The sequence below is a fragment of the Aspergillus undulatus genome (genome assembly GCF_047715775.1).
Source record: "Aspergillus undulatus strain CBS 261.88 unplaced genomic scaffold BDV17scaffold_15, whole genome shotgun sequence".
Taxonomy (NCBI): domain Eukaryota; kingdom Fungi; phylum Ascomycota; class Eurotiomycetes; order Eurotiales; family Aspergillaceae; genus Aspergillus; species Aspergillus undulatus.
This window is the reverse complement of record NW_027396619.1, coordinates 183,819-206,524: the sequence shown is the minus strand read 5'-3', so window position 1 is coordinate 206,524 and position 22,706 is coordinate 183,819. Positions and strand designations below refer to the sequence as shown.

Sequence of the window (22,706 nt, the reverse complement as noted above, 5' to 3'; positions counted from 1 at the left end):
CTGGATAATACATTCGGAGGTAGAATCATCTGCAGCCAAAGTCCGTACAAAAGCCCGTTCCAGGTTGCTCAAGTCGCATACGTCCCCTCCCTAAGCCGCCTCTCTCCCCGCACTGATTCGCAGGTCCTAAGGTACTTTACTCGTGCTCACAGGGAATGACGTCGGTGAAGCAGATACAAAGTACTAGTAATAATACTTACTACTACTACTACTAAGGTAACCCTCCACATTGAAACGTGGCGGAGATAGCGGAAATAAGGGCTGAAACGCAGTATACTCACGGAGTACTTCCTGCTCACTCGGTACCTTCAGTCTTCACACAAACCAAGCGAAATGGGCCAGAAAGGTATGGGTCCAGTGCTCGGACTCGCAGAGTTTGCCTCATTGCACTTTCTGCGTGGAGTCCAGGATAAACGTCAGCGACAGGGCCCGCGGATGACATCATCGATCGCCATCGCCGGTCGGGCGAGTTGGAGAACAAAGTACAAGTGGTTATTGGCAAGGTTGAACAGTAAAAAAATAAATGCAGCATATCTAAGAGCTATCCCCGATTAATCCATCGTAAAACGTACAACATTTGCTGAAACAAAGTCAAGATACCAGCCAACCAGTAGTCCAGTCCAATCATAACCAAGCCAACCATCCCAAACCCATGCAACAGCGAGAATCAATACAATCCAGACTTTTGTCTATCATCCAATATCTATCTCTATGCCGCTCGCTCGCTTGCTTGCTTGTTTCTCACTTTTGTACAATTGCAATTCCAAAGTAAAAGTAAAACAACAAAAAAATTTAGTCAACATACTTGGGCATCGTCTTAAGCACACCATCGCGCGCAATATCCTCCATCGCCTCCTTCATGGTCTTGACGAACCGCTCGTCCCCACGAAGGTCATCACCAAAGAGACTCTTGACGCTAAGGAGCTCCATGGGGTCCGTGCCGCCGGCCTTCGCCTTAGCCTGGAGTTCCGCGAGCATAGGATCCTCAATGTCGAACTTGTTACCTGCGTCGTCGACGCCATGCAGGTATCGGAACCACGCGGCCGCAACGAAGCAGAGGCGTCGGAAAGGCCCAGTAACCCAGATCGCCTCAGCGATGGAAGGCATGATGAACTGCGGGATCTTGCCGGAGGCATTGAGGCAGATACGCGGGAGCTGGTCCATGATCGTGGGGTTTGAGAAGCGCTCGATGAGAGTCTTGCAGTAGTCGTCGATGTTGACGCCCGGGATTTCAGGGAGACTGGGCTTGACTTCCTGCTGCATCATCTGCCACAGGAAGGTGCGGTATGTGTCGTTTGCGAGGACCTCGTGGACGTAAGCGTAGCCGGCGAGTTGGCCCGGGTAGCCGATAGCGGAGTGCGAGCCGTTGAGGAGGCGGAGCTTGTGCTTTTCGAATTGCTCGACGGCGTGGACGTCCTTGACGACTTTGACGCCGACTTTTTCGAAGGCCGGGCGCCCGTCCGAGAATTGGTCTTCGATGACCCAGTCCATGAAGGGTTCTGTTACGACGGGCCAGGCGTCGTCGATGCCAAAGTTTTCTTTCAGGGCTTCCTTGTCTGCGGGTGATGTCTGCGGGGTGATACGGTCGACCATTGCGTTGGGGAAGGCGCCCTTTTCGGCGATCCAGGTGGCGATCTGGTCGTTGCCGCGGAGCTTCGCGAACGAGGTGAGCATGTGCCGGGTGATGGAGCCGTTTTTCTGCATGTTATCGCAGGACATGACGGTGAAGGGGTTCAGGCCTGCGGCGTGGCGACGGGCGAGGGCAGCGTAGAGGAATCCAAAAGTCGTCTTGGGTTGCTTTTCGTTGGCCGGGTCGAGATCGTACTGGATATCGGGATGCTCGGATTGCAGCTCGTGGGTGTTTTCGTTGTAGTAGTAGCCGGATTCGGTGATTGTGAGAGAGACGATGCGCGTGTCCGGGTGCGCCATCTTGGCGACGACGGCCTCGCGGTCGTCGGCGGCAAGCAGGTAGCTGTTGATGCTGCCGACGATGTTGGCGAAGCTGCCCTTTGCCGACCGCTCAATGACGGTGTACATGTGGTCTTGGGATCGGAGGGTGTCGCGCATTGTCGCGTCAAAGGGGGTGAGCCCAACACCGGCGATGGCATAGTCGGTCACGCCGTGCTTCTGCATCAGCTGGTCGACGTAGACAGCCAAGTGGGCGCGGTGGAAGCCGCCGACGCCAATGTGGACGATTCCCTCCTTGACGGCGTTGTCGCGCTTGTAAGAAGGGATCTTGATCGCATTCTTGCAGGCGGACGCAATCTGCGTCAGGTTCTTGGTGTTGAGCTTCAGGGGCGCCATTGTGTGTTGACCAGTGCTCGGGGCCAGAAAGCTGGAGAGGGAAAAGAAGAAGAAAGGAATGAAGGGAGGAGCTCGAGAAAAGAGAAAAAAAAGGACAAGTTGCTCTGTCAGCTCACCGCCGGTTGTGGCTCTGGATCAGCGCGCAATGGATGAAGGAACACATCATTACATCATGCAGTGGAGCGGGGGGGGATTTTTCAGCCTTCGACCACTTTCACTATTGATCCTTGACGAGATGGCCAAAAAGCTGCTATCAATTGCCTTGCATCATAGCTCCGCTCTGGAGAAATCGAGAAGCGCGTGACTCAACATTCAAAACAAAAAGCTGTCATTGTCCGTCCAGCATCCCCTGTTTCACCCAAAATAGCGAAATGGTCCATGCCGCGGCGTGGGGGAGAAGCTGGGGCTAAACAGCTTCCAGTTCCGGGGGATCGGTGTCGGTCGGCCCCAAATGAACGCCCCGGGTTGCTCCCGAATCCAGCAAGAAAGCTGTCGCTCCCAATGACCCCGACCGGGCGGGACGCTGGCGGTCGGTCTTCCCCATTGGCATGCAATATTATGTACAGAAAATAAAACTATTCTCCTCCCACATCAAAACCAATTTTCTGATACTGACAGAATAGAATAAAAGTCCGGGCCGATGCATCACACACAGCTACAGCAGCATCTGCAGGGGGCAGTCAAGTCAATCTGTAGCTGACGCCACCAGCACGCCGATGCTGCATATTTGCTGGTTTTATTGGTGGCTGCGGTCACTTGATCTGCCTGCAGTCCGCGTGACGCTGCCCCTTTCTTTTTAAAGATGGCCGGTCGCGGTCGAGACCGCGAATGTTATCGCTTGGGAAACAGCGAGCTATTCCATTTGTAACTGCTTCTGTCATGCAATGCCAAAACACCATCCCTGGAGTCGGGATGCTTGGCGCGGTTGGAGACTGTGGAATCAACCACAACTGGGGCCAATTGCTCGAGAAATGAATTTAGGGTGTAGAAGCCGTGATTACTGAAAGTTTTCTGGCGAATTGATTTTGTACAAGCTCTGGTGCGCATCTTATGATGCGTTCTTGTTGGAAATGTTGTATTTAAGCACAAGTGTCTCATAATATATTCTTTTGTCACCTGCTATCGGCGTCCAGAAATATCTCCGAGATAAACAAGTCCACCAACTTTAGAATTGCAATATTATTGAAGCTCGATCGAAACGTGTCCCTTGCTTGTTAGATCACAATCAAACGGTTCTCGCAATTGAAAACTAAGATCTAACATGGGCTGGCCGAAAGATATTGTCTGGAGATGGAAGAGAAGAACTGTCCCCGTACCTGTTTGCCGAGCAAGTGCCGACCGCGGACCGACGCACCGCTCAACGCACAGGCCACGCATGTACCGAGTTACCCCGGACACCCTGTCAAATTAACAGAAAGTGCTCAACGCGCTGCGTGCGATGCGATACTATACTTTTTCAGTCCCGGCTCTCAACAACCCCAATGCTAGATCTTACGGAGCAGATGGAGTCATGACTCGTGAGTCTGGTACCAAGCATCTATCATTCACTAGGTATTCCATAGCGCGACGGCACAGGGCAACGGCAACACGGCAAAACGGCAACAGCGGAATCGCGGACCCTGACCCTGGGGCCAAAACGGGGCGCTGTCGGTTTCGAGTGAGATGATGAGATTTGATCTTGTCTTGGCGTTGATTTTCCTGGATTTTGACTCTTGAGGTTCTACGGATTTTTGCAATGATACGTGCGCTGTCCCTAACCTCGATTAGGTATGAGAGCGCGGGGCATGCCTTGGGGCACTGCGGGATATCTGGTCTCCTTGCCAGGTGGTGAATACCATTTCTTGGGAGAGGAAAAAGTATAGGGAAATACTATCAAATTTGCTATGGATAAGAGCTGCTAATCCATAAGCCTCTCGGTTCCTTGGCTAAAAGACAGCAGCTTATCGATCAAATAGTATGGCGGAGTAAGCTTATATCAGGCAGGTATTAGGCGTCCGTTGAGGTCGTTGAGGCCTAGCAACTCTATGCGGGGCGCAAAGGAGGCTCTAGAGATACGAAGGCCGCATAGAAAGTATCCAACAGGTTTTTATAAGTATTGAACGATGGCGGAGTGTTATCGAGAACCTGCTCGAACAGAGCAAGGACCTCGCTGGTAAGCACCTGGTCCGATACATTCCTCGAGACCGTCAACGGCGTTCCTACCTACCGTAAGTCGCTGCGGATCCCATGTCCTGGTCCGTACTGCGAGGAACAGGACCCCTGTCTCTGGTCATACGCAGAATGCCATGAAACGATCGAATTCGGCAGCCGAGATCGATTTTTCTATTGCGACTGCGGTCGCGTCCCGTTTGACAAGGCAGAGTTTAATTGCCAGCGCACTCGCCACAAGGCTGGATACTTCCAGTTCGAACGTAACGACCTGTGCGACCTCTACGCGCTTGCTGCACCACGCGAGGTGAATATTCTCATTCTTGGAGAGACCGGAGTTGGCAAGTCTACGTTTGTTATGCCGCCGTCGTCAACTACCTCGCCTTTTCGTCGTTGGATGAAGGCCTGAAGGACCCCAAGCTGAACTGCATTATCCCGTGCTCGTCACAACACAGGCCGTCGATGATGCTGGCCGAATGATCTCGGAAGACGTCGTCGTCGGTAAAGATCAAGACGAAGCAGACGATTCGAAGGGTGACTCTGCCACCTAGAAGGCCACTGTCTACCCCCTGTACTTCAGAGATACGCTCATCCGACTCATTGATACACCCGGGATTGGCGACACTCGTGGCCTTGAACAGGGCAAAAAGAACATGGCCAACCTGCTCGCCATCTTGCGAAACTACCCAAATATCCATGGCGTTCTGATCCTGCCGGAACCCAACAACACGAGACCGGGAGTCATGTTCGGCTTCTGTGTCAAGGAGCTTCTCACCCATCTACACACCAGCGCAGCGCAGAATGTGGTCTTTGGATTCACCAACACCTGTGGATCGAACTATACTCTCGGAGACACCTTCAAGTCCCTGGGAGCGCTCTTGTCCGAATATCATCCTCCCGCCACTGTCTCGATCGGACGTATAATGCTTCGACTCCGAGAGTTTCCGATACCTCGCCGCGCGCAAGAAATGCATTGAGATGGGACACATGGACGACTATCGGCGGAGCTGGGAGCATTCGTCCTAGAAAGCTGATCGGCTGCTTGCTGATTTCTAGTCGCTCCGCCCGCATCATACACAGGAGACGCTGAGCTTGAACGAGACGAGACATCTTATTGCGCAGTTGACTTCGCCAATGTAGCAAATATCGGTAGCTATCACAGACACAATCGCAAAGAATGCGAATCAGATGGTCGAACTGAACAATGTACAGGGAGCACTGGATGACCTGAAAGGAAAGCTGAACATTTACAAGACAACGGTGTCGGCGGAGCAGCTGGCGAAGCCAAAGACCGTTTGTGCAAATCCTGAACGCGTTGAGTCGGTGTATGACGATGCGACCAAGTCAGAGGTACTGCTGAGAAAGAAAAACTGTCACAATCCCTGCTGTCTCACTAAAGTCCCTGTCGGCAACGCTGGGACTCCCCAGCTGGTAAACTGCGCGGCCTTCAATGACCAGAACTGTACACCCTGTAAGCACGGTTGGCAAGAACACGAGCACATCCCGGTCGAGTACGAGTACGCGAAGCGACAAGAAAAGACCATTGACGCCTCCGTGCAACGCGAGATAAATACCACGGGCAGCATGGTCCAAAACTGAGCAGGCAGCCACCCGCGCGATTGAGAAAAACTTTGCCGAGCTGAAGGACGAGCACAAGACTGTGCAAACGACAGCAGCAAAGTTCAGTCTCTAACTCAAGCACAATTCCATCACCCACTATAACGATGGGACCATCGAATATCTCGAGCACTTGATCAAGGGCGAGAAGATGAAGGTGCGGACGGGGCAGAGTTGATTTCGGCTCGAGGCGCTGGAGAAGGACCTGGAAAAGTACGGGAAGTTCGTGGAGACCATGGAGCAGGGAAACAAGGACGGCAAGAAGGTAGAGGCGTACGTTCCTCTGAAAAAGGTAGGCCTTGCAACACTGGTGCATAGACTGTACAGTCTCCCGCAATATGGCAAGATGCTCAAGGACATGGCCCAAGTGGTGGCAAGCGCGTACGAGGCGAACTTTCGCGAACGACCCTATCGCATCAGTCGAGCAAAGGGATGGCGTCGTCACTCGGACGCCCAATCCTCCTAGCAACCCGTGGTCTTCGAGAAGGCAAAATGGGCGCAGCTTGCTCATGGCGCCCCCGACAGGAAGACCTCACCGGTCATCTGTGTCTGCGGATTTAGCGGTGGCAGCGCCAGCTCAGAAAAGCCCATGATGGAAGCCAGGCGGCAGGAAGATGAGGACAATGAGAATGAACTCTGGCACTCGGAGAAGCAGCTGTCCTCGAGTCGGCCGGTCCGGAGCATCATGGACTGGGGAAACACCACCAATGGGGCTGGTTCCTTTGCGGCAGGTGCAGGCGGTGGTCTGATGGCTGGTCCTTCCTCCGCACCGCCGCCTTAGTCGGGGCCCGGGCCTTCTCATGCACACGGTCGAGGTACAGTGCACGGAGATCAGGATTGCTATTTGGGCGTTGGCGTGGTTGAGAAGAAAGGAGTCTGGGTACGGCTCAAGGACAAACTGAGGAAGAGCACAGGAAAGAACGAGACGGATTCGAAAGGCAGTTAGGTGCTTTGGGTGTAGTTGCCTTTTGTGCATTTTGTAAGCATTCAAGTTCCCTATATCTCCTAGATGGTTTCATAGATTTTACTACTGCGTTTACATTTGAATGTTCGTTCTCCTGTTGTAGCTTTTGCATGTGGTGCTACTCGATAGGCACAACGTGTTATCTCTAACTCCAAACAACGGCGATGTTGATCCCACCCTGACTCATTAGACTCGCCAAGTCGCCTGAAGCACCGACTCCGGTCGAACAAGGTCCCGAAACCACAAAGGGCAGATCTTCTTGTGATGGAGGGTCGGGAACCAGGGAACTGTTCCGGTTCATCGCGGCTTCATGAGCCCGACAGACCACGATGAGATCGAGCTCAGGAGGCGAAAAGACTCGACGAAACCTATCAGCGTTCGGCACTATTTTTGAAAGCAGATCTAGGCTCATCGACACGCGACAGCTCGGGGTCAAGCGTTCACCAGAGCGTCGGGTCGTCTAACAGCGACGAACAGGAAACGGAAAGATTCCATCGCCGCGGCTCCTGATCCTATTTGGGTGAGCATCGACAGGTAAGTACGCCGTATCTTGTAGACTGAGGGTGCAAAAGAACAACAAGACAAGGCCAGGTGGTGATGCACTAAGCCCGATTTGCCCCGGAGATGAGGCCGTGGAAGAGCACGCGAAGACCTTGCGTGAGCCGGTGAAACAGCTGAGCCCATGTCTCGCCTAAAATGATCTAGACCAGCCTATCATTAGCCTTGCTTGCGATTGCCCAACAGGTGGCTACCTTTGTCTTGCTGTTAACCTCGTTGTCCTCGGCCTACCGGTCGCTTGTCTGGCGGCTGTTGGCTAGCGACATATGACAGCCGGATGTCGCGCCGAAATTCCTAGCAGAAGGAGATCGGTCAAGGTCACGGTCAAAGACCAAATGGTTGATTTGCTCACCGATCGTCTTGTTGGGAAGCAGCGCTAGAGTGCACGAGCATCAACTGTTCCCCCAGTGCACGATCAGGGGTTGTCCGATCGGTTCCAGTATGAGTTACAACTACTCACCTCAATGATCACTTGAGCGAAAATCGGTCGGGATACCGCGATAATAGGAACTGTCGATCGTTTGAGGTGCTGAGTCTGGACACTGCCGCTAGGGCTTGGGTGCTGCCAGGGTCTCTCGTACGTCCAACAAGAACCCCTCGCATAAGAATATCCCCAGCACACTGCGACCAACCCCAGATTACTCGGTAGTGAGCCGATGATCTAGCCTAAGAAAGCACGGGGGTCAGACTGGGGGCCGCAGGATGCTAGTCCGAAAAGAATACGGCCCAACAAGGCCAGGCGACCCTAGGGCCAAGCGCCGTTGCAGGAACGGAGAAATTCCTCCAAGGACAATTCGCCGCCGCCATTCGTTCTTCCAGGCGAATTCATATCTGCCCATTCGAGCGTGCCTCCTCATTCGCTGGCGTGCGGAGTCTGGGGTGTCGCCCCCCGCAAGTCGACCCGAATTCGATGTGCGGCCTGCAGCATCCATGCGAGCACACCAAGCTATTTCCAGGCCGCTAGATTGGCTGCCAAACGAGCATCTGTCCAGGAGTTGCACGGACGGCGACAGGGTGTGCAATGTCGTGAAACACCAGAGCACCGGGATATAAGAAGCTGCTGCCGTCCCACCCACTGCAACCCTGGACGTCTCTCGAACCCATCCCCACTCGACCATCGACACAGTCAGACGGTTATCGAATCAATGGCGGCTCACAGCGAGGAGAAGCACGGCATCTCGGTTACCGAGGGAGCCCATGTCGCCAGCCTGCACGGAAAGACTGCTGAGAAGCCCGGTGCAAAGACCAAGAACGTCTTCAACGTGAGCGCGAACGAACCTTACGCCGCATTTCAGACGACTCTAACAGTACCAGGCTGAGCTCTTCGCTGCGGTTAACGAGACCAAAATCGAGAGATGGAGCAAGACCAGTATCCACCTCTATTGTACGTCCGGTGGTCCTCCTAGGAAACATCGCTAATGATCTCAGTCTGTATCTTCATCGCGTTCTGCTGTGCCTGCGCCAACGGTTATGATGGTACGTCCAGCCCTAATCCACCAAGCCGCTCTACTGACGAGAACCCCAGGCTCCCTGATGGGCGCTGTGTTTGCAATGGACCATTATCAGTACACGTTCAACACTGGAATGACCGGCCCCAAGGTTTCTGTCGTTACTTCGCTCTACACAGTGTACGTCAACCCCCCTCCCCCCCCCCTCATCCTTTATAGACTGCAGCTGACGGGTCAGTGGCTCCATGGTTGCAACCCCGATCTCCGCCGTTATTTCTGACAATTTCGGTCGTCGCAAGTGTATGTTTGCCGGTGGATGGATTATCATCATCGGGTCTATTATCATTGCAACTGCCATGACCCTACCGCACTTTATCGTCGGTCGCTTCGTGCTTGGTTTCGGAATCCAGGTCATGGTCGTCTCTGCGCCTGCATATGCCGTCGAGATCGCTCCTCCCCACTGGCGTGGTCGTGCAGTCGGTGTGTATTTTCGTCTCTAGACATAGGGCTTCCGCTTACTCCTTTAGGTCTTTACAACTGCGGTTGGTTCGGTGGCTCGATCCCAGCTGCCATTGTCTGTTACGGCTGCAGTTACATTCCCAACAACTGGTCATGGCGCGTCCCATTTATCGGCCAGTGCTTCGCCAGTATCATCGTCATCATTTCGGTCTGGTTCATCCCCGAGTCCCCTCGATGGCTCATGTCTCAGGGCCGCGAGGAGGAAGCCCATGCCATCCTAGCCAAATACCACGGCAACGGCGACATCAACTCCCGTCTCGTACGTCTGGAAATTGAGGAAACAAGAGAGGGTATCCGCGTCGATGGAATCGACAAGGTGTGGTGGGATTGTATGTGCACTGAATCTTTATTCTGTCAAAGCCATTGCTAATCATCGCAGACCGTCCCTTCATCCTCTCGCACAGCGGCCGCTGGCGATTCGCCCAAGTCATCATGATCTCCATCTTCGGCCAATGGTCCGGCAACGGTCTTGGATACTTCAACCCGGCCATCTACGAGACCCTCGGCTACGACTCTAGCTCTATGCAGCTGCTGCTCAACGTCGTCCACTCCATTGTCGGTGCCATTGGCGCCCTGACGGCCGTTTACTACTGCGACCGCATGCCTCGCCGCACTGTCCTCGTCTGGGGAACACTCGGTGCGTCTCTATCATCCCCTTACCCACATCAAATTCAATCCCTCCACTAACAATGGACCCCACTCCAGGCTGCGCCATCTGCATGGCTATCAACGCCGGCGTCTCAGTCCCTATGATCCCGCAGCGCGAAGCCGAGGAAGGGGTCGATCGCACCCTCGGCCGCGCCGCGCTCACCTTTTACTACCTCTTTCAGCTGGTCTTCTCATTCACCTACACGCCGCTCCAGGGCGTCGTCCCCGCCGAAGCACTCGAGACCACGACACGCGCGAAAGGTCTCGCTCTCTCGGGCTTTCTTGTGTCTGGAACAAGTTTCATCTCCCAGTTTGCGTCGCCCATTGCGCTGGAGGATATCTCGACTAATTACTTCTGGATCTTTGCTGGTTGGGATGTTATTGAGTCTGCTTGTTGGTATTTCTTTGGGTATGTCACCCTCTCCCCTCCCCATGGTTTGAGTGTGGATAGGTTTGTTTTGGCGCAGTTTGTTAATGAATTGTCTTGGACAGTGTCGAGGCTCAGGGCCGTACCCTCGAAGAACTCGAGCATATCTACCAGCAGCCCAGCCCCGTCAAGGCGTCCAAGAAGCGCGACAAGGTCGTTGTCCAGGAAGATGGACACGTCACTGAGAAGATCTCTCCTGATGAGGTTTGAGTGAGCGATCGCTCACGCCTGGCTCATTTATGGCTGGCTTGATTCTCGCTTCACTCGTATCACGTATTGGATTGGCTATATTGTCCGCTTGATTTGTTTGCATTATATCCTGGAAGATGTTGTGAGACGAATGTATCATTGCATTAGTGCACTCTCTTGTTCTGTGGTGTCTGTAGCTGGCAAGCTAGCTAGGTATGAGATGTGGCAAAATTTTAATGGTATGAATTGATGGCATTTTCGCTTCCTCACCAGGTAGTCTTGCAGTATGGTCTCATCATGTGGACAAAAAAATCGCGCAATAGAGGCTCATAATAAACGTAAAAGCGCGTAACCGTCATGAGCAGTCTAGCACATGAGAGTTAGAGAAAAGCCAAAAACGAATGGATGCCAGTTTCGATGGGAAAAAAAAATACCCTTAATCGACAGTACTAATGTACAATAATAACCCTCCCCTGGACATAACACCCACACCCAAGCGTCCCCCAAATATCAACATAACACGACCATTCCCATATGCCACAGCCACCCCTGGTCCGCTCCAGAGCGTTGTTGAACCTGGCATACATATATCGACTGTCCATCCGACTAAGCGTCCTCACAAACCAAGCGAGTCGGGACGCATTCGCATGCTCTAACCTAGGCGAAACAAATGCGTACTGCCATTGAGGGTAGTCGACGTCCAGTAGAGGCGGAAGGGCCGATATATTCTGATCAGTGAGTTCAATGGTAGACGAAACATCAGCCATAACATGAACAGGCCCGCAGACGACATCGGAGTCCGGACCGTGCGCCTTGACCATGCGGATATGGAAGGTGACTGGCTCTGTCGTGTGCTGATAGATATACGTCCTTAGAGTGTCGTAGATCTCGTTGACAAGATCGGCTTCCTTGTATTCGGTTATCAGCGACGACATGGATGGGCGTTCGGGCATCTTGATTGTCTCGATGCATAGGGGTGTTGTGTCTTTGGGTCGCTTGGTTTGGGCTTCAATTATGATGCCCTCCTCTTTTATGAGCTGGCGCAGAACAATGCATTCTTGCACGAGGTGCGGTCCGGTTGGCAGTCCATCTTGCTCCACACGAACGGGGTAAGGAGTTAGCAGGAAGGAATGGGAGCAGTATCGGGGTCGTGGGCGCGCGATGGAACAAGGATATTCGTATATTTATACGATACTAGACTTCCAAGGGGCTAGGAGAACAAAGATTGATGATGATGCAAAAGAGAACACTCGTGAAACTTCATTCCGCTACGCTTTCTGTACGGAGCAAGTTCAACACAGTGATAGGAAGGAGCAACCACACATTCACTCGGGAGGGGGAGGCACCTGCCCTGACTGCTATTCACCCAATCTAGGTAAAGTGAGGAAGATACCTATGTTCAGTTCACATATGTTGCTGGTCTCCATTGTTCACAAGGGTGTGTGCATCTCAAGAAAACTACCTAGCATATGGCACCTGATGAAGAACAAGCCCATATCTTCAGAATGTAAATCGGCATTGAAGATGTCAGCACTTCCATTGTAGTGGTCCACATATTTGTTCTAGGGGTCATTATAAACTGCATAGTGACTTCAGCCAGGCATACGAAGGCGATGGAACGTAGACAATGCCCACTGAAAGGATGCCTTTTTGCAAAAGACAAAGAACGTCAACAATCTTCTACATAATGTTGTTGTGTATTCGGGAGACAATGCGGAAGGTTCAAACGACCGAACTGAACAGTATAATGTAATTATTTGCTTTCACTGATACGCAGCCCCGCAGCCCTTTGTCCCTAGTGAGATAAAACCACTCTCCATCCCTGTCAAGAAACTCATTTGCCCAAACCCAACTCAAATCAAAATGTTCATCAACATGTTCAACTGCGTCAGCTACGACACTCTCTGCCAAGGCTGCAACAAGACCATGCCCCCCATCGCCCTAAGCGGGCACTTCAAAGGCGACCTGGTCAACGACCGCATGTCCTACCCGGTAATCCTCACCCGGCCATTCAAGCTCAACGAGCGATCAATGGTAAGCGCGCCCTCAAAGCAAAAGCTAGAGGACTACATGCAGGGATTTCTCGGTATCCGATCACCCCGTGTCTACGAGGCCCATATTGGCCCTTTAGAAGGTGCCGACCACTTCGAGGTGTGGTTTATGATTGACTTCCCCAGGGAAATGGCGTGGATGTCGGCTGATACACAGCCCCTAGGCTCGAAGCACCCGCTGGGATGCAAAGAGAACAAGGTCTTGAGGATTATCGCGGGGTTGCTTGAGGATGTGGCGGATGTGCCGGTTATGAGTTGGACCATTAGAATCCCGTTGCCTGAGAAGTGTATGAATCGTCAGCGGTTGTGGTTCTTTGAGGGGTTGTTACCTCATGTTGAGTGGAGTCTTCTTTACAAGCCATGGAAGTGTTGATCATAATAATCCAGGAACAGACGGACCTCTGAGGGTATGGGAAGGGCTATTTCCTGTTCCTTAGGATTATATATACTCTCAAAACGGGACAAACTAATACAACTAATGGAACTACTTTTGTTGTTGGTATGTGATAATCCTAAACGCCCAGTTGGGCCTGGTTTAATTTGCGAGTCCCTGGCGCGTAGAGACCCCATATTTCTGTAGATGTGAGATGGGTGTAGGATAACTGGTGTCTTACCTTATATAAGGGGATAGTGAGCCTTTACAATATAGGTGACTGATCCCTGCTTAACTTCGCTTTCAGACATGTAATTCACTTCTTAGCAAGAAGCTCTATGCACTGGCAGTTGTTGCCAGATCCACCTTACCACCCAGATCATAGGCCTCTCGTAACTAGGCAAAGAAAGGAAAGCCAATGCGTAATGGAAAGAATGGCAGACATTTCATGTTGTGTTCCAATCACAGCGCGAGGAAGCTGAGAAATAAATTGGTTTTATATTCTAAGCAGCTTCCTGTCACTACTTCTACCAGTGGAATACTCATTCACAAGTTGTAACATTCACAAGTTGTAAAGGGCCAATAGGTTTGATTGACTTGCCTGAAAGCGCAAAGAAGTGCACATGTACAAAAGAAAACCGCTTTTTTTTTGTCAGGGCTAACGCAACGTTGAATACATATCAGCCAAAGAACACGTCCAACAAAGATCCTCGGCGCATCAGAGGTATATATTAAGTAGCACACAGCCTTTCCAGTCCCTCACTGCCGCTCAAAGCAACTAACCAGCTAGCGACGTCACCCCCCAACATGTTTTTCGTGGACAAGCTTCTCAGCAAGAATCCATTAACTAAGTCCAGCCTCTCAATCAGCGAAGCTAAATGCAAATGCAAGCCCAAGCATCCCTGCGAGGACTGCAAGCCCGCGTATAAACGTGTTAAGGCTCGAATGAAGCAGGAAAAGCCCGTCAAAACGGAAACTTTCCATACTGGGCGCTGATCGCATAGACAGATCCCTTTTTGTGAGGAACCACCATATCCTGTCCATTGTCCTGTGTTTATCGCCGGCTCACCTTTCCTTGCGTATGTCCTATTAACGGAGCACAATGATAGAGAGTCTGACATTACCTTTATTCTAAGAAGGACCGCAACAAGGAAGTCAATACATAAATTCACACATCGAGCAACCGCAGCAAAAAGCATATCTAGAGTTGAGTCTGTCGTTCAGGCCGTAACACTTTGATCGAAGCCCTTGTCAAAAATTCCAGAGAAAGGCCTTTCTAATGTTGTATCTATAAGCAAGCTTCACGCCCTCCTACTTCCGCTCAACATCATACTGCCCGGACCCCATGTATTTGGGGCGTGTGGGCGTACCTCCTGGACGGGGATGCGACAACCACATGCAGTTACATTATCGAGGAGAATCTAGAATATATTAAGCGGATAGACGTTCCGGAGTTTGGAAAGCCTATGTAGAGAACCCCAGAGGGGCTGACTGGGATTGAAATGCGATCTAGAGAGATACAAATGACGAGCATCAGTGTTTATATTATGGGAGTATAGAATAGAATTGTGAGGGTTGTTCAATTCCATTTTGGGATTTTCAGAACAATGTAGCAGTAGACTGCCTCGGAATTTCGGAAATTAGAATCAAGGAGAGCCTCACAGGTTTCTCATGCTTGCTAGATACCCGTAGACGTTTATGAAGTTTGATTATATGTAGTATGAATTCATTTGTTGTTGCTTCTCATAGACAGCCCTAACTTCCACCCGCCACTGAGGGGAGACCGCGGGGAAGTCGGGGTCCTAAAACGTAAAGCGCCAGTATGAATCCTTCACTCGTTTCAAAGATTACCGCTGAATAATTGTTCTAATGACTCAATAGCATTTGCGCTGCGCGGATATAAACCGCCCCCACCTGCTGTGGCTATGTCCGTAAGCGCCCTCAGCCTCAAATCCAGCGTCCAGTTATTTAAGCGCTCTCCACCTGCACCAACATTGCGAGCTTCTTACAACCCTTCCCAAAGGCTTAACTGCATACTAAAGTACCACGATGTCTTCGACATCCCTTCCCTGTATCCCAACCGAACTCCAAACCTCCATAATCCGCTACCTCGACCCAATCGCCCTAATCTCCCTCAGCCAAAGCTCCACTCACTTCCGAACGCTCATATCCCCAACTCGAAAACACTTCGTCGAACGTCTGCTTGCGTTAGAATGCCGCGGTAAAGAAGGCGGACCTCGCATCAATTTCACCAAATTCGGAACTCTCGAGCCAGACCGCCACAGTTCAGAGTGGGAAGCGAATCGCTGGGCTTGTACAGGGTGCATGAAGCTACTGCCACATTATGCGTTCTCCAATAAAGCTACATCGGCACTAAAGTATCGTAAGCCTGTACCGGGGGGCGAACAGGAGCAGAAGGTTACGTCTTGGGAGCCGCCGTCTGTGAGCAGTAGGAATGGCGGGCGGTCCCTGTGGGAAATTCGGGAGGCGAAGACTTCAGAAGTTGAGAAGAAGCTGAGGAAGCGGTACGGGATCACAGTGAGTAAGAACTGGGGAATTGAGAGGCATGATTTGCATGGGAATCCGCGTCCCAAGACGGAGCAATGGGCTCGATTCACGGAATTCCTAAACTGCGGCATGGATTCGTTCGAGGAATTGAGTTTTGCAAAGTTCGAAGAATTATCCCAGGAACAGGAAGACATCATCCTAGAGCTAGAGCGGCACGCCGTGGAATCCCGACGTGCCGGGTCCGGTAGACACGCGAGACGATGCAACGAGTGCCGGTTTCAACGGGGCGAGTTCCGAGGATGCGCAGGGAAGACAGTCGGATATGGGACTATTAGAGCACCTATCGTCGCTGGACGAATTAAGTCATATGGCTCGGTTGTGGACCGGTATTTTCCTGATGTCTCTGAGGCGCTGCGGACAAAAAGACCGCCGTTCAACGCACCGCTGCATGCTATCTATCGTGAGAATGTGCATGATAGACCGTGGACGCAGTATCGGATTCGATGTCGCGGTTGCTCACAGTGGAAGGAACAACGTGCTTTCCGCGTTGGTGGCGTATATCACCACTGGATACCCATGGATGTCGGGAATGGCGGGCTCCGTTTCACAAATTGGGACGGCACTCCGATTACAGAGACGCTTATTGACGGATTGCGATGCAACCATTGCTTTGTGCAGGAACACGGCCGTCAAGCACTGGGCGAAGAGCTTGTGAAATGGCTGGAAGACGTCGCCAACAAGCAGCGAAGCGAGTTTACAGGGAACTTGAAATCGGGGTTCTTCAGGTTGAATGACCAGTACAAGCTCAGGTCAGCACCGGAGAACCTGAGGCGCAGGGTAAGAACCCTTGTTGGGGATATGAAGTGGCTGCTGGACAAAGATTCTTATGACGTGACTCGGACGAATGTGGTGTTTATGAGAATGAGACGGGCTGAGGTGATGGCGCAGGACGACGTGGTGAAATTGCTAAGCGACGATGAATGGTCTACGCCGTGGACAAACTGCTATGATGAGAGTGAGGCGCTGTGGTATTGGCTTAAGGAGCTGGGGGAGGAGATTAGAGAGGAGGGGAAAGGGGATGCTCTGGTTGACTGGGCGTTGGAGAGGGATGAGGTTGCTACCTCGTGAACTCGAATCCCGTCCTATGTTTCAGCTGCCCTCTATGTACAAAGTAACATTATTGAATGAAGGCATCTGTTATTGATCGGTATAATGACGTTTCATATGTTATGCAGCCCATTACTGGCGGGATGCGGTACTCTCTGGTCCTATATAATACTGATAAAAATGTAACGTCAGGGTGGGGGTTGATAATCGCTCTGGAGAAGGTATACTAGGAGGTGGTGCTCAACAAGAGTTATAGGTATCGAGCAGCAAGAACTAGACACATAAGGCAGGCGCTTTCTATCCTGATGCGGAACTGGCAGGGGACTGTAAGCACGTTTGAATGATCCGGAGGTACTTATTCGCAGGTTTTCTTTATTAAAATCCCTCCTTCATCCATCGGGCAACAAAGGAGACCAGTAGTGAAGCGTTTCGTCTGGAAAGAACTCAAAATACCGACGCTCCTTCTAAACCTTGACGTGCCATACTCGCTTTGTTCATAGTTGGGATTCAGTTTCGGGGTACAAATATCCCTTCACATCCTATAGTTTCTGACAGCATGCAAGTCTTCCAACTACATTTACTTACACTTACCCATCAGGATGACTCACGCCGGGAGCTTCTACGTTCCATTGCCCACCGGGATAGTGCGACACGCCGGCTTCCCTGACGTGCTCAGCAAAACATTCCTTCCCCTGCGCCATTGAATGACCGTGTCGCTGAGGGCGAAAAAGATGAAATTGATTTCTTGCCAGACGTGAAGGTTATTGTCCTCTCTCTTTTGTTGTCAGATTTGTTGCTCACTAGGATGTAAGCACTCCTTTACATTTAAGGGAGGCATCGTTTATAAGTGCTGCCCACTTCCCTTCTAGTGGGATAGTATGTTCTAGACAGGTCTAACATTTTCAGTTAAATTCATTGAAAATGGAAGGCGCTTCGAAAATGCTACGAGAACTCAGCCTGGGGGAAACTGCAAAGGAAGGAGAACAAGAAGGGGCAGCCGGGATCTTTCCCATGCTCCCCACAGAGATAGCCAAAATGGTTGCTGACTGCATCGAATATCCCGATGGTTGCTCTCTACGATTAAGCTGCAGGTTTACCTTTAATCATACCTACCAGATTTTCAAGCGTTCTTTCGAAATTGTTGAAACTGACCTTCCCAGAAAGTCATTAGAGAGGTTGAATGACATGGACAAACATTTAGAACTCGCAACGGATGTTCGGACACTGGAAATATCCAGGCCACACCTGGGTAAATACCCGTTCGGCTTGGGGTAATTTTGGGATTGGCCATGACTGGGAAGAAGGGAATACTTTCCTCCCCGAGAGGGCTGTGTAGCCCTCAGGACTCTGCTTGAGTCTCTATTGTAAGTCTTTCATAATTGAGGCTGATGGTACTACCGACATCGACAGTCCGGCTGATAAATGCCTGTTGGGTATGCTGCCTATGCTATTCAGCCTTATGGCTGAGGGGGCTGTAGGAATGGACTCTTTATCAATTGATATCTGTGTTGACATTCAAGGTCCTGATGAAGAGGCCATCTTCGGATGGACGACAACGTAAAAGGCTCTCAGAGACTGAGCATCAGCTATCAGATGCTCAAGTCTCTAAATCTTCAGATGGATAGGTCCTATAGGTGGTGGTCCGCCAGAACATCTTGAGAGCACCACTGCTTATAAAATCAAGCACGATGACAGTAAGGTTTGACATCTGTGATCCGAAACTATAATGCGCCAGTGGAGTTTCATGACAAGAACTTACTGGTGCCATTGGCTTCGGCTCACGAGCCCTGGACAAACTTTGCAGGAAGCCATTTCCATTGCATCCTCTACATTCGGCGCTGTGAAGTGCGGTGGTTTTGCGTGATTACCACGAGGAGTGATCATGTGGGAGCCCACTGCTTTCTCCTTTATCCGCCTTATATCAGCCAGCTTGTACTGTGCAATCTTTTTTTGTCTTCTTACATCTACCCTCTACCCTCCTTACCCATCTTGAGTGATACGCGGCACGAAACAATAACCCCTCTCATCATCTCTGTCCAGCCTCTCCTACCCAGGGCTCTCAACCATGGCTGTCATGAGCACCATGATGTCTTCCAGGGCAAGTCCAGCAGACCTGGCATGCAAAATCGTATTGAATGACCTACCGCCCGAGATCATTCACAGCATCGCCTCCTACCTGTCTCGTGACGACCTCATGTCCCTGCGCTGGGCGAGCCGTTACACCTACAACGCGACATTCAACCGATTTGTACAGACGTTCTACAGAACTTTAAGAACGGACTTCTCGGCGGACTCGCTCTACATGCTGGACAGACTCTCCAGCGACCGCCGCGTTGCACCGCATGTCAAATCAATGCGTCTCGGCAGGAAGGGTCCGAACAATATCGGCAGTAGAGTTTACTGGCCTCGCAGTAGCCCATTCCGTCAACTTCACCTTTCAGGGGAAGGAGCCATGCATGTCAGATGGATCTTGAGGCGTCTTGAGAACTGCACCTCGTTTGAGTTTCATCAGCCCCAGGGTCCCATGCGCAAAAGACAGGATGACTTGCTCACCGCCGACACTGTTTCCCTGGTCCTTCAAACGCTTGTTATCCTGAACCGTCCTATCCATTCGTTTTCGGTCAACCTCCAGTGCCCAATCTATGACGACAGCAGGATCAACCTGCGGGCCTTGTGCACGCTCCCGGAACAGCCTAACCTTCCGACAATAACGGCAACGACCAGAAAGCTGAGCTTCAATTTCACGATTCGTTGCGAACATCTCGTCAGCAATATCTTCGACATGGTACACCATTCACCTCAGCTTGAAGACCTCGAGCTTATTTGCGAGAGTGGTAAATCCTCGGCAGCCCTGCTCCGGCTCGTCCTAGACGCCAAGTGCTCATTCAAGCTGAAACATCTCATCCTCGTCGGCCCAAACAGCATATGGGTTAGACCTTCCGCCGCTACGATCGAGGCTGAGTCCCTTCGAACCTATCTCAAACGCCACCGCGAGACTCTACAAACCATCAAGCTGAAGGAGATAAAGCTAACAGACCACGAAGACTGGGAAGGTATCATCCAAGACCTCGGTACCGGGTACTCTCGTCTCAAGCAACTCCACCTCACCCGACTTCACGTCACGGACGACGATGGTGGTCTAGGGAGTCTTCGTCTCCGACTGCCAAATTGGAGATCTCTATTGCTGGATGGGGAAGTTCGCTTCTATCGAGATACGGTTTGGAGTAATACTAGGCTCCGTCGTGGGTATGGGGAATTTGCTAACGCAGTTTTCTATGCTGGCCCACATATGGATTTTGTTTGTGGCAATCTTGAGACTTGGCCGGTTGGTGAGCCGGAGTGGTAGGCTAGGTCTGGGCTGGGCTGGCGACGGGGTACCTTGGCTTATGGGCATGTCTAACTACATTAGTATTCCATATTTGATTGGCGTCGGTTATGAAATGGCTTGGTTGATGCTAGGAGTGCGGTGTCAGAGACAACATTTCGGGCATGCAATTAGTGACCTGGACTTAGTGTCAGTTTTTTCAAAAGCCGATATGCCAATGCTAGGGTTCCTTTTTTCGCAGGTCAAATAAAGCATGTCTCGGGGAATCCGTGGTACACAGCTTCTGCTTCATCAACAAGCCGTTGTTGGTGACACATGTCGGCTTTTTTATCGTCTAGCCGACTTTGTTAATCTCGTCTCTCATTGTGCGAGATGTATCAGTGTAAACAGCTTTTTCAAGGACAAGGGACAGAAGCTGTCTTTGCTTTTAGTTTCGTTTGTAGGTGCCATTATTCAAGCTGAAAACCAAAGGCCGGCCCCTTCAGGTCATGTCTCAAAACTTGGACTGAGGACGCTGTTGGGGCTTTGGCGAACCGTTTGTATCGTGGTTCTTTATAGGAAGACCAATTTTCTTCTCCTCTAAGCCGGAGGTTTGTCATCAACGAGTTTTTCAGTGGCCTATGCTATATAATCCCGCTGCCCTCATTTGCACTTTGCCAAACTCAACCTTCTACCCAACCCTCTCGCCTGAGGAAGCTTTCAGATAAGCATTTGAATATCAACACTGCCCGATCATATATACTAAATTTCACCCGCGCCGATCTAGTCATGGGTGTCGAGCAACCATGACAACTCTGATTCGAGGGGAAATTATGCACCTACCTGACTCCACAAGATAAAAAAAAAAAAAAAAAAAAAACATACAGCGCGACTGGCAGGGCACCAGAAATAAAAACAAATATTTCACGCGGCTCGCCGAACAGCGGGTTAGGACATTCGAGACGAACCTGACTGCCACCACCCGAAGCCTTCATCTGCTCTTGCGCAGCCACGCCAGAAGGCCCCATAATATCAGCCTGATTTCAAAGAAGAATGCACTTCAATCACTTTGTCATATCCTTGGGCACTCTTTCATTTCGATCACTTTTTCACCTCCTTGGGCAGTGCGTACGGTTCAGGAAAGGAGGCAATGAACTGGGGTCTTGAACATTGGCGTCCTGCTGCAAGTAACGAGTCGGCAAAGACTTCTTTCTCGCGTGTGCGGCACTTATAGTGAAGTACCCGGGCCTGGCTTTCTCCCTATATACTAGGCGAGGGCGCCAATATCATCAGTAGGTACATGTGATTCATACATTCCAACGCACTTGGGGGTCTAGCCGTAAGTATTCAGATTTTTGAACATCATCTGTCACCAAGCTGACATTTCACTGATGATATGATAACAGTTAATGAAGGTCCAGCCACAATACTCCAATGGAGACTGTGGATTCGAAGCCATTGATAGGCTGTCCGGGATGAAATCAAGCCTCCATACCTTGGCCCGTTAAAGCGGTCTTCACAAACACTTTGTTGCCTTTACAAGGCTTTTTGCATCATTATTCCTTCCAAGTGTTATTTGCTGCGGCATTCCTATATCTACTCGATTCCCCACCCCCTCTGTGTATTCAACCTAGCAGCAGACTATCTCCCCCGCCTAACTTTCCATAAATCCATCATTAATCCAATCAGACCAGACAGCCCGTTTTTTCTCTGAAACCCTTCCCACCGCCGGCATGGGCTCAGGCTCTACCGCCCGCTCGGAGCTTCGACATGAGTTGCTTGACGCTATCGAGTAATGGATCCATGTGGGAGACTCGAAGCAGGTTTTGTATCAGCTCTGGGCTATTTATGATTTTTCTAGGTTGGACCCTTATGATATCCAGTCCTTTTATTCAAGATTTTGGTTAGAAAAGAAAAAGAGGTTGTTTAGAATCAAAAGACGCGAGTCTTACAGAACAAGCTGAGGGTCAGCGAGTAGAAAAGCTTTCCTGTGTTGCCCGAGATTTAGCGTGGCCTCCCTGCATTGTGCCCAGGATAAAAGAATAAATTAACTCCTCGAGTGGGTTGAAGCGGTGGTCAACAGCATGGTGGGCTCAATATTAGCTGTACCATCCCGTCAGCTACGTGATGCGCACCTCTTGAGTCCAGCAGGATCTGTCTCGATTATCTGACGGAGTCCTTTCGTGCGGATGGTGCGTAGTTGGAATCGTTGCCGCCGCCGGTCACGTAAAAATGCCTGGATTCGCATTCGAATCAAATGGCGATCTTATCAAGACGGGGTAGTGCCTGTACAGGGGCGACGGCCAAAGTGACGCCCTTCCTGGAGAACTGTAGGTAATATTAGTGGCCCGGGTACGAAACCCTAGACTGTTACGTCGGGGTTGGATTTCGAGTAAGCCAAAGGTGGCGACGTCGCAGGCAAATAGCAAGACAAACCATCCATTATGACTCCTATCCAAATCGTACTACCTAGAAGAATATGTCTTGTTCATACTCCGTATTCTTCCATGATCCTTTCGCCATATTGCACCACCAGGTTAT

General features: G+C 51.0%; 6 protein-coding genes across 6 annotated transcripts; 5 read left to right on the top strand and 1 right to left on the bottom strand.

Annotated features, from left to right (window-relative positions):
* Positions 1–516: 516 nt before the first annotated feature.
* On the bottom strand, positions 517–2,979 carry BDV17DRAFT_259320 (mannitol dehydrogenase family protein). The gene has a single exon (XM_073757420.1). It carries the CDS (start codon positions 2,302–2,304, stop codon positions 793–795), a length of 1,512 nt encoding a protein of 503 aa, XP_073617109.1. The 5' UTR covers positions 2,305–2,979; the 3' UTR covers positions 517–792.
* Positions 2,980–5,640: 2,661 nt separating this feature from the next.
* On the top strand, positions 5,641–6,051 carry BDV17DRAFT_289880 (uncharacterized protein; the record flags this gene model as incomplete). Its single annotated transcript, XM_073761757.1, has 1 exon — positions 5,641–6,051. The coding sequence occupies one exon, from the start codon at positions 5,641–5,643 to the stop codon at positions 6,049–6,051; it is 411 nt and encodes a 136-aa protein (XP_073617108.1).
* Positions 6,052–8,091: 2,040 nt separating this feature from the next.
* On the top strand, positions 8,092–11,057 carry BDV17DRAFT_44968 (putative MFS lactose permease). Its single transcript, XM_073764536.1, has 9 exons — positions 8,092–8,853; positions 8,906–8,975; positions 9,020–9,067; positions 9,117–9,219; positions 9,278–9,519; positions 9,567–9,887; positions 9,938–10,195; positions 10,264–10,615; positions 10,699–11,057. The coding sequence occupies exons 1-9, from the start codon at positions 8,737–8,739 to the stop codon at positions 10,841–10,843; spliced, it is 1,656 nt and encodes a 551-aa protein (XP_073617107.1). The 5' UTR covers positions 8,092–8,736; the 3' UTR covers positions 10,844–11,057.
* Positions 11,058–12,685: 1,628 nt separating this feature from the next.
* Positions 12,686–13,246, top strand: BDV17DRAFT_289876 (uncharacterized protein; the record flags this gene model as incomplete). Its single annotated transcript, XM_073761756.1, has 1 exon — positions 12,686–13,246. The coding sequence occupies one exon, from the start codon at positions 12,686–12,688 to the stop codon at positions 13,244–13,246; it is 561 nt and encodes a 186-aa protein (XP_073617106.1).
* Positions 13,247–15,218: 1,972 nt separating this feature from the next.
* On the top strand, positions 15,219–16,945 carry BDV17DRAFT_44944 (F-box protein). The gene has a single exon (XM_073764535.1). It carries the CDS (start codon positions 15,296–15,298, stop codon positions 16,880–16,882), a length of 1,587 nt encoding a protein of 528 aa, XP_073617105.1. The 5' UTR covers positions 15,219–15,295; the 3' UTR covers positions 16,883–16,945.
* A 1,981-nt stretch (positions 16,946–18,926) lies between these two features.
* On the top strand, positions 18,927–20,207 carry BDV17DRAFT_289874 (uncharacterized protein; the record flags this gene model as incomplete). The annotated part of the gene is made up of 1 exon (XM_073761755.1): positions 18,927–20,207. The coding sequence occupies one exon, from the start codon at positions 18,927–18,929 to the stop codon at positions 20,205–20,207; it is 1,281 nt and encodes a 426-aa protein (XP_073617104.1).
* Positions 20,208–22,706: the final 2,499 nt, after the last annotated feature.

Coding starts and splice junctions, on each gene's coding strand:
- BDV17DRAFT_259320 (XM_073757420.1), bottom strand. CDS start 2,304: ATGGCGCCCCTGAAGCTCAACACCAAGAACCTGACGCAGATTGCGTCC.
- BDV17DRAFT_44968 (XM_073764536.1), top strand. CDS start 8,737: ATGGCGGCTCACAGCGAGGAGAAGCACGGCATCTCGGTTACCGAGGGA. Junction 9,520..9,566: donor CTGGCGTGGTCGTGCAGTCG/GTGTGTATTTTC, acceptor TTACTCCTTTAG/GTCTTTACAACTGCGGTTGG. Junction 9,888..9,937: donor CGACAAGGTGTGGTGGGATT/GTATGTGCACTG, acceptor TAATCATCGCAG/ACCGTCCCTTCATCCTCTCG.
- BDV17DRAFT_44944 (XM_073764535.1), top strand. CDS start 15,296: ATGTCTTCGACATCCCTTCCCTGTATCCCAACCGAACTCCAAACCTCC.